At 45.7% G+C, this 11,441-nt stretch overlaps 1 protein-coding gene across 1 annotated transcript; it reads left to right on the forward strand.

The window, feature by feature from the left end:
* Nucleotides 1-1,128: 1,128 nt before the first annotated feature.
* On the forward strand, nt 1,129-3,556 carry LOC110496767 (protein LRATD2-like). Its single transcript, XM_021572800.2, has one exon. The coding sequence runs from the start codon at nt 1,603-1,605 to the stop codon at nt 2,464-2,466; it is 864 nt and encodes a 287-aa protein (XP_021428475.2). The 5' UTR covers nt 1,129-1,602; the 3' UTR covers nt 2,467-3,556.
* Nucleotides 3,557-11,441: the final 7,885 nt, after the last annotated feature.

Here is an 11,441-nt window from a genome sequence, read left to right on the forward strand (position 1 = left end):
GAACAGTTTAGTAGGCTAGACGATGTGAGACACTAAGGAACAGTTTAGTAGGCTAGACGATGTGAGACACTAAGGAACAGTTTAGTAGGCTAGACTATGTGAGACAGTAAGGAACAGTTTAGCAGGCTGGACGATGTGAGACACTAAGGAACAGTTTAGTAGGCTAGATGATGTGAGACGCTAAGGAACAGTTTAGTAGGCTAGACGAAGTGAGACAGTAAGGAACAGTTTAGTAGACTAGAAGATGTGAGACACTAAGGAACAGTTTAGTAGGCTAGACTATGTGAGACAGTAAGGAACAGTTTAGCAGGCTGGACGATGTGAGACACTAAGGAACAGTTTAGTAGGCTAGACTATGTGAGACAGTAGGGAACAGTTTAGTAGGCTAGACGATGTGAGACAGTAAGGAACAGTTTAGTAGGCTAGACGATGTGAGACAGTAAGGAACAGTTTAGTAGGCTAGACGATGTGAGACAGTAAGGAACAGTTTAGTAGGCTAGACAATGTGAGACAGTAAGGAACAGTTTAGTAGGCTGGACGATGTGAGACAGTAAGGAACAGTTTAGTAGGCTAGACAATGTGAGACAGTAAGGAACAGTTTAGTAGGCTAGATGATGTGAGACAGTAAGGAACAGTTTAGTAGGCTGGACGATGTGAGACAGTAAGGAACAGTTTAGTAGGCTAGACGATGTGAGACACTAAGGAACAGTTTAGTAGGCTAGAAGATGTGAGGGCCATGCTGTTACGGTTAGAAGGAAGAAAACAGCAGGGGGAAAATGTCATATGTGTAAGCTATAACAAAACCAATCCCTCTTCCACAAACAGGCTCAACTTTGCTAGTAATATCTTTGTAATATCAGTGTGCTATGTACAATGTTATAGAGTAAATAAATGTTGCTGAATAAGTTATGTCAAGTCTTACACATTGATTCAATCTTATTCATTCCCAAGGAGTAGAATGTAATGTAGGCCTATGAGCAGAATGGGTTGTATATTTCATGCCATCACTAACTTTTTAGCCCATGCTTTATGGGAGTTGGGAAAAGATCATGACAAGAAAATGCGCACTACAGCTTTAAATGAGATTGTTTGTTGCTGTAGCTGTGCCAAGTCGAGATCTGCCTGCCATCGAATCCAGTTACTCCGCAGGCTTCGCTATCGCCTCTGTGGTGTTGACGGAAAGTATTCATGCAGCCTACTTTGTCAGCGAGCACGGACATAACATACATTTAGTCATCGGGCACGAAGAGTCTGTAGCCTATTAATCGATCTAATCGTATTGTGCATGATAGATAAATGTTCTAACTTTACGCACGTAGAATAGACCAGGCAACATCAATCCACATCAAGGCACTTGTTGATTTGAATAGGCTTCCTCACAGCCGTCCGCTGCTTGGGAGTACTACTTAGTTTTTTGGGGGGGGTGACCTGCGGCTACAGATGGATCTGAGTCCATTGGGAGGTTGTCATTAGTTTACCCAGGTTGTGTGTTACAGAGGCGGCTACAGATGGCGATGATCCTCGGCTTTTAAGAGGTGGACAGCCCGGCAGCGTCCTTCAGGAACGTCAACATCCTCACTATCAGCTACCGAGGGAGGGGGCATGGGCAACCAGGTGGATAAAATGAAACTGTCACATCTAAGTTACGCAGAAGTTCCCACAGTGGACCCCAACGGGCTGGACACTGAGGAGGGTCCTCGGATCGGAGTGTCATATATTTTCTCAACAGATGACGAGGAACAGGAGGGTGAAAACAGTAACGTAGACGGAGCGGATAAGGAGCACCACACTGGTACGGAACAGAAACACTACGACAGGCGCAACGAGGTGGATTGCGCTGTTTACCACCGGGAGGAATGTATTTATGAGAGGAGCGTCATGACCGCGGGCATGGAAATATACTCCCCCGAGAATCAACTACACAAATGCAAGGCAGGTGACCTGGTGGAGTTTGTAACCACGGGGCAGTACCCCCACTGGGCGGTGTATGTCGGTGACTTCCAGGTGGTGCACCTGCACAGAGCAGAGATAAAGAACAGCTTCCTGACAGACGCCAGCCAGGGAAGGAGATGTAGGATAGTCAACGAGCTGTATAAATTCAAAGCCCTCAGCGCCGAGATGGTGGTTCAGAACGCTATGGAACAGGTAGGAGCTAAAGACGGAGAGTTGAGCTGGAGAAATTCAGAGTGCTTTGCCGCTTGGTGCAGGTTTGGCAAACGGGAGTTCAAAATGGGCGGGGAGATCCGGATAGGAAAACAGCCATACAGGTTAAAGATCCTGATGTCAGAAATACAGTCTCACATGCTGGAGTTCCAGTGTTTAGAGGACTTGGTCATGGAGAAGAGGAGACACGACCAGGTGGGAAGGACATCAGTGGTCCAGGAGCTGGCCAATCATTTGAACAGTGTGGAAGAGATCAAAAGGAATCCACTCAGTGATCCAATAACTGCACAGATTGCTCAGTGATCTGATGGATTTAAGATGATGATGTCCCTTTCCTATCTAATCACAGACCACTAAGTGGAGTACCAAACACACATTTTATAATACATGTTGATGAATTGAATCAAATGGCACATTCTGTTTTTTGATGAATAGAATCAAATGGCACATTCTGTTTTTGATGAATAGAATCAAATGGCACATTCTGTTTTTGATGAATAGAATCAAATGGCACATTCTGTTTTTGATGAATTGAATCAAATGGCACATTCTGTTTTTGATGAATAGAATCAAATGGCACATTCTGATTTTGATGAATTGAATCAAATGGCACATTCTGTTTTTGATGAATAGAATCAAATGGCACATTCTGTTTTTGATGAATAGAATCAAATGGCACATTCTGTTTTTGATGAATAGAATCAAATGGCACATTCTGTTTTTGATGAATAGAATCAAATGGCACATTCTGTTTTTGATGAAAATAATCAAATGGCACATTCTGTTTTTGATGAATAGAATCAAATGGCACATTCTGTTTTTTGATTGATGGAGAAAATTGTCTCAAAGGTGCAGAATATGATTTGTTTATGAATCATAATGATTGACATGATAATATACTTTGCATGTTTTCATGTCTCTAACAGGAAACTATCATACAAACATACCTATAGGGTAAGGTTATCTCATTCTGATGAAAACATGTTGTAGAGCATAGGTTGATCAATCATCTCGCTTATTGTACCGTACCAATCATCTGAGTCAAGTAAATTATCATTACATCTTTGCAATCGAACTGGCTTTTATTCCTGGCTGTCTACAGGTGTGTTTCTTCAGACACTCTCTCTAGGCCAAAATGGATGCTTTCCAAGTGGACCCCTATTCCCTATAGTGCACTACTTCTGCCCAGGGCTCCAAAGCAGTGCACTACTTCTGCCCAGGCCTCCAAAGTAGTGTACTATGAAGGGGATAGGGTGACGTTTGGAACACAACCATAGTCTTTTAATCATTTACTTCCTGTTTCCACCTGCTTTAGTCCGCCTCATACCAGAGTACTAGCCTGTTTCCACCTGCTGTAGTCCGCCTCATACCAGAGTACTAGCCTGTTTCCACCTGTTTTACAGTCAGCCTCATACCAGAGTACTAGCCTGTATCTACCTGTTTACAGTCAGCCTCATACCAGAGTACTAGCCTGTTTCCAACTGCTTTACATACAGTCAGCCTCATACCAGAGTACTAGCCTGTTTCCACCTGCTTTACAGTCAGCCTCATACCAGAGTACTAGCCTGTTTCCAACTGCTTTACATACAGCCAGCCTCATACCAGAGTACTAGCCTGTTTCCACCTGCTTTACAGTCAGCCTCATACCAGAGTACTAGCCTGTTACTACATGCTTTACAGTCAGCCTCATACCAGAGTACTAGCCTGTTTCTACCTGCTTTACATACAGTCAGCCTCATACCAGAGTACTAGCCTGTTTCCACCTGCTTTACAGTCAGCCTCATACCAGAGTACTAGCCTGTTTCTACCTGCTTTACAGTCAGCCTCATACCAGAGTACTAGCCTGTTTCTACCTGCTTTACAGTCAGCCTCATACCAGAGTACTAGCCTGTTTCTACATGCTTTACAGTCAGCCTCATACCAGAGTACTAGCCTGTTTCTACCTGCTTTACAGTCAGCCTCATACCAGAGTACTAGCCTGTTTCCACCTGCTTTACAGTCAGCCTCATACCAGAGTACTAGCCTGTTTCTACATGCTTTACAGTCAGCCTCATACCAGAGTACTAGCCTGTTTCTACCTGCTTTACATACAGTCAGCCTCATACCAGAGTACTAGCCTGTTTCCACCTGCTGTAGTCCGCCTCATACCAGAGTACTAGCCTGTTTCCACCTGTTTTACAGTCAGCCTCATACCAGAGTACTAGCCTGTTTCTACCTGTTTACAGTCAGCCTCATACCAGAGTACTAGCCTGTTTCCAACTGCTTTACATACAGTCAGCCTCATACCAGAGTACTAGCCTGTTTCCACCTGCTTTACAGTCAGCCTCATACCAGAGTACTAGCCTGTTACTACATGCTTTACAGTCAGCCTCATACCAGAGTACTAGCCTGTTTCCACCTGCTTTACAGTCAGCCTCATACCAGAGTACTAGCCTGTTTCTACCTGCTTTACATAGTCAGCCTCATACCAGAGTACTAGCCTGTTTCTACCTGCTTTACAGTCAGCCTCATACCAGAGTACTAGCCTGTTTCTACCTGCTTTACATACAGTCAGCCTCATACCAGAGTACTAGCCTGTTTCTACATGCTTTACAGTCAGCCTCATACCAGAGTACTAGCCTGTTTCTACCTGCTTTACATACAGTCAGCCTCATACCAGAGTACTAGCCTGTTTCTACCTGTTTACAGTCAGCCTCATACCAGAGTACCAGCCTGTTTCTACCTGCTTGTAGTCAGCCTCATACCAGAGTACTAGCCTGTTTCTACCTGCTTTACATACAGTCAGCCTCATATCAGAGTACTAGCCTGTTTCTACCTGCTTTACAGTCAGCCTCATACCAGAGTACTAACCTGTTTCCACCTGCTTTACATACAGTCAGCCTCATATCAGAGTACTAGCCTGTTTCTACCTGCTGGAGTTCGCCTCATACCAGAGTACTAGCCTGTTTCCCCATAGTGCTCCGGTCAAAAGAAGTGTACAATACAGGAAATAGCGTTCCCTTTGGGACACACCCTGCTCTCGTTCTATACATGTTGGTCCCATTGTATTGAACACAACCCCCATGCTGCTTTTATTAGATGATAGACTGATACAAGTCAGTCAGCCTCATCAATGGATGATTGACATGATAGACATGAGGTCTATCATGTCATTGACAATGACAATTGTCATTGTCTTGCATTTAGGAGGAACCCAGGGCCAACCGCACCAGCATATGGTCTCGCAAGGGGTCTGAGGATCTCATCTCGGTACCTAATGGCAGTCAGGCTACCTCTGGCGAGCACATGGAGGGCTGTGCGGCCCCCCGAAGAAATGCCACCCCACACCATGACTGACCCACCGCCAAACCGGTCATGCTGGCGGATGTTGCAGGCAGCAGAACGTTCTCCACGGCGTCTCCAGACTGTCACGTCTGTCACATGTGCTCAGTGTGAACCTGCTTTCATCTGTGAAGAGCACAGGGCGCCAGTGGTGAATTTGCCAATCTTGGTGTTCTCTGGCAAATGCCAAACGTCCTGCACGGTGTTGGGCTGTAAGCACAACCCCCACCTGTGGACTTCGGGCCCTCATACCACCCTCATGGAGTGTGTTTTCTGACCGTTTGAGCAGACACATGCACATTTGTGGCCTGCTGGAGGTCATTTTGCAGGGCTCTGGCAGTGCTCCTCCTGCTCCTCCTTGCACAAAGGCGGAGGTAGCGGTCCTGCTGCTAGGTTGTTGCCCTCCTACGGCCTCCTCCACGTCTCCTGATGTACTGGCATGTCTCCTGGTAGCGCCTCCATGCTCTGGACACTACGCTGACAGACACAGCAAACCTTCTTGCCACAGCTCGCATTGATGTGCCATCCTGGATGAGCTGCACTACCTGAGCCACTTGTGTGGGTTCTAGACTCCGTCTCATGCTACCACTAGAGTTAAAGTACCGCCAGCATTCAAAAGTGACCAAAACATCAGCCAAGAAGCATAGGAACTGAGAAGTGGTCTGTGGTCACCACCTGCAGAACCACTCCTTTATTGGGGGTGTCTTGCTAATTGCCTATAATTTCCACCTGTTGTCTATTCCATTTGCACAACAGCATGTGTGAAATGTATTGTCAATCAGTGTTGCTTCCTAAGTGGACAGTTTGATTTCACAGAAGTGTGATTGACTTGGAGTTACATTATGTTGTTTAAGTGTTCCCTTTATTTTTTTGAGCAGTGTATTTATTTACATATTTTCTTCGCATATCTTTTTATATGTTTTGTTTCTAAAAACTCAACTTCAAAACACTCTCCTGCAACCCGCCTCACAAATAAAAAATAATAATAATCTGAAATCCACAGAAGCTAGCCAGTTCACTGGCTAACGGTAATATTCAGCTAACCACGGTTGGTGGTCATCAGCTATCCTTTAGTTTGAAAAGCTATCGCCAGTTCTGTAGAACCAGAGCATACCGGACCTATTTTCTCTCCATATCTCCGGATTTCTACTGCAAGCTCTGGACATTTACACCTGGATCTCGCAGCTAGCTAGCTGCTATCCATGTGACTATTGGCTTACGTCGATCCCGGAGCAAACGTCAATTATTCCGGAGCTAGCCAGCTGAAGAGTTCCATCAGCCACTCCTGGGCTACAATCACCTATCCGGACCCGTTTTACTGCCGATGCGGAGCCCCACCAGGCCTTCACGACTGGACTACCGACGTTATCTGCCCGATGGAGTTATCCAACAGGCCCCTCCGTCGCGACGTTACCTGAACGCCCATCTGCTGCCCGCTAATCGTTAGCTGTCTTATCGGCTGCTATCTGAATAGGTCTATCGGACAATTTTCTTGGGTCACTATATCTATTTTGCCAATTGGATTGGTCCCCTCTACCACACGGAACCCCACTAATCTACCGACGGAAATGCACGAGGTGGCTAAAAACAGACCTCCATCCTCTACCAGCTTGCTACTGATGGCCCTGCTAGCTGTCTGAATCGCCGTGACCCCAACCAACCTCACTACTCACTGGACCCTTATGATCACTCGACTAAGCATGCCTCTCCTTAATGTCAATATGCCTTGTCCATTGCTGTTCTGGTTAATGTTTTTTGGCTTATTTCACTGCAGAGCCTCTAGCCCTGCTCATTATACCTTATCCAACCTTTCAGTTCCACCACCCACACATGCGGTGACATCACCTGATTTCAATGATGTTTCTTGAGACAATATATCTCTCATCATCAGTCAATGCCTAGGGTTTACCCCCACTGTATTCACATCCTACCATACCTTTGTCTGTAAATTATACCTTGAAGCTATTTTATCGCCACCAGAAACCTCCTTTTACTCTCTGTTCCGAACGTCCTAGACAACCAATTCTCAAAGCTTTTAGCCATACCCTTATCCTACTCCTCCTCTGTTCCTCTGGTGATGTAGAGGTGAATCCAGGCCCTGCAGTGCCTAGCTCCACTCCTATTCCCCAGGCGCTCTCTTTTGATGACTTCTGTAACCGTAATAGCCTTGGTTTCATGCATGTTAAAATTAGAATCCTCCTCCCTAAGTTTGTTTTATTCACTGCTTTAGCACACTCTGCCAACCCAGATGTCCTAGCCGTGTCTGAATCCTGGCTTAGGAAGACCACCAAAAACTCTGAAATCTCCATCCCTAACTACAACATTTTCAGGCAAGATAGAACGGCCAAAGGGGGCTGTGTTGCAATCTACTGTAGAGATAGCCTGCGGAGTTCTGTCCTAGTATCCAGGTCTGTACCCAAACAATTTGAACTTCTACTCTTAAAAATCCACCTCTCTAAAAACAAGCCTTTCACCGTTGCCGCCTGCTATAGACCACCCTCTGCCCCCAGCTGTGCTCTGGACACCATATGTGAACTGATTGCCCCCCATCTATCTTCAGAGCTCGTGCTGCTAGGTGACCTAAACTGGAACATGCTCAACACCCCAGCCAATCTAATCTAACGCCCTCAAACTCACACAAATTATGAATGAACCTACCAGGTACCACCCCAAAGCCGTAAACATGTGCACCCTCATAGATATCATCCTAACCAACTTGCCCTCTAAATACACCTCTGCTGTTTTCATCCAAGATCTCAGCGATCACTACCTCATTGCCTGCATCCGTAATGGGTCAGTGGTCAAATTACCTCCACTTATCACTGTCAAACGCTCCCTGAAACACTTCAGCGAGCAGGCCTTTCTAATCGACCTGGCCCGGGTATTCTGGAAGGATATTGACCTCATCCCGTCAGTAGAGGATCTTAAATAAGCATGCCCCATTCAAGAAATTTAGAACCAGGAACATATATAACCCTTGGTTCTCTCCAGACCTGGCTGACCTTAACCAACACAAAAACATACTATGGCGTTCTGCATTAGCATCAAACAGCCCCCTTGATATGCAACTTTTCAGGGAAGTTAGAAACCAATATACTCAGGCAGTTAGAGAAGCCAAGGCTAGGTTTTTCAAGCAGAAATTTGCTTTCTGCAACACAAACTCTAAAACGTTTGGGACACTGTAAAGTCCATGGAGAATAAGAACACCTCCTCCCAGCTGCCCACTGCACTGAGGATAGGAAACTCTGTCACCACCGATAAATCTACTATAATTGAGAATTTCAATAAGCATTTTCCTACGGCTGACCATGCTTTTCACCTGGCTACACCTACTCTGGTCATTAGCACTGCACCCCCCACAGAAACTCGCCCAAGCCTTCCCCATTTCTCCTTCTCCCAAATCCAGTCAGCTGATGTTCTGAAAGAGCTGCAAAATCTGGACCCCTACAAATCAGCCGGGCTAGACAATCTGGACCCTTTCTTTCTAAAATTATCTGCCGAAATTGTTGCAACCCCTATTACTAGCCTGTTCAACCTCTCTTTCGTGTCATCTGAGATTCCCAAAGATTGGAAAGCAGCTGCGGTCATCCCCCTCTTCAAAGGGGGAGGCACTCTTGACCCAAACTGCTACAGACCTATATCTATCCAACCCTGCCTTTCTAAGGTCTTCGAAAGCCAAGTCAACAAACAGATTACCGACCATTTCGAATCCCACCGCACCTTCTCCGCTATGCAATCTGGTTTCAGAGCTGGTCATGGGTGCACCTCAGCCACGCTCAAGGTCCTAAACGATATCTTAACTGCCATCAATAAGAAACAATACTGTGCAGCCATATTCATTGACCTGGCCAAGGCTTTCAACTCTGTCAATCACCACATCCTCATCGGCAGTCTCGTTAGCCTTGGTTTCTCAAATAATTGCCTCGCCTGGTTCACCAACTACTTCACTGATAGAGTTCAGTGTGTCAAATCGGAGGGCCTGTTGTCTGGGCCTCTGGCAGTCTCTATGGGGGTGCCACAGAGTTCAATTCTTGGGCCGACTCTTCTCTGTATACATCAATGATGTCGCTCTTGCTGCTGGTGAGTCTCTGATCCACCTCTACGCAGACGACACCATTCTGTATACTTCTGGCCCTTCTTTGGACACTGTGTTAACAACCCTCCAGGCGAGCTTCAATGCCACACAACTCTCCATTCGTGGCCTCCAACTGCTCTTAAATACAAGTAAAACTAAATGCATGCTCTTCAACCGATCGCTGCCTGCACCTGCCCGCCCGTTCAGCATCACTACGCTGGACGGTTCTGACTTAGAATATGTGGACAACTACAAATACCTAGGTGTCTGGTTAGACGGTAAACTCTCCTTCCAGACTTACATCAAACATCTCCAATCCAAAGAAATCTAGAACTGGCTTCCTATTTCGAAACAAAGCATCCTTCACTCATGCTGCCAAACATACCCTCGTAAAACTGACCATCCTACCGATCCTCAACTTCGGCGATATCATTTACAAAATAGCCTCCGGTACCCTACTCAATACATTGGATGCAGTATATCACAGTGCCATCCATTTTGTCACCAAAGCTGCATATACTACCCACCACTGCGACTTGTACGCTCTCATTGGCTGGCCCTCGCTTCATACTCGTCGCCCAACCCACTGGCTCCAGGTCATCTACAAGACCCTGCTAGGTAAAGTCCCCCCTTATCTCAGCTCGCTGGTCACCATAGCAGCACCCACCTGTAGCACGCGCTCCAGCAGGTATATCTCTCTGGTCACCCCCAAAACCAATTCTTCATTTGGCTGTCTCTCCTTCCAGTTCTCTGCTGCCAATGACTGGAACGAACTACAAAAATCTCTGAAACTAGAAACACTTATCTCCCTCACTAGCTTTAAGCACCAGCTGTCAGAGCAGCTCACAGATTACTGCACCTATATATAGCCCATCTATAATTTAGCCCAAACAACTACCTCTTTCCCTACTGTATTTATTTATTTATTTTGCTTCTTTGCACCCCATTATTTCTATTTCTACTTTGCACATTCTTCCACTGCAAATCTACCATTCCAGTGTTTTACTTGTTATATTGTATTTACTTCGCCACCATGGCCTTTTTTTTGCCTTTACCTCCCTTATCTCACCTCATTTGCTCACATCGTATATAGACTTATTTTTCTACTGTATTATTGACTGTATGTTTGTTTTACTCCATGTGTAACTCTGTGTTGTTGTATGTGTCGAACTGATTTGCTCTATCTTGGCCAGGTCGCAGTTGTAAATGAGAACTTGTTCTCAACTAGCCTATCTGGTTAAATAAAGGTGAAATAAATATATCTATCAGTGTACCTGAATAGTTGACTGTCAGACTTGTCAGCCTATCTATTAAGGCACTTCTTTATAGATACAATGTCACATTAAAGGTGGTGAAGGTGGTAAAGGAAGTAAAATAGGGAGTTCTTCATACCAAGACGGCCCTGGTCCTTTTCTTGTGACCAGGGTATGTTAGTAGCAGCTCCGGGGTGAAGTTTCCCTTAGGTACAGATCTAGGATCAGCTTCCCCTCACCCAATCCTAACCTTAATCATTAGTGGGGGAAATAGCAAAACTGATCCAAGATCAGCGTCTAGAGGCAACTTCACTCGACACAGATGTCTCTCTAGTGACCACTGATGTGGGTATGTTAGTAGAGTGGATAATGTTGAGAGAGTGTTGTGGTGGTTATTCAGGATTTCTGTAGTTGGGGGAGAGAGCATGTTATGTGTAGCAAATAGCAGGAATTAGTATTTATTTTCAGCTGGTGCACTGAGCACTTAGTCAGCCAGCCAGACAGCCAGCCAGTCAGCCAGCCAGTCAGCCAGACAGCCAGCCAGTCAGCCAGTCAGTCAGCCAGTCAGCCAGCCAGTCAGCCAGCCAGTCAGTCAGCCAGTCAGCCAGCCAGTCAGTGTTATATGAAGG

Source organism: Oncorhynchus mykiss, chromosome 18, assembly GCF_013265735.2.
Source record: "Oncorhynchus mykiss isolate Arlee chromosome 18, USDA_OmykA_1.1, whole genome shotgun sequence".
Taxonomy (NCBI): domain Eukaryota; kingdom Metazoa; phylum Chordata; class Actinopteri; order Salmoniformes; family Salmonidae; genus Oncorhynchus; species Oncorhynchus mykiss.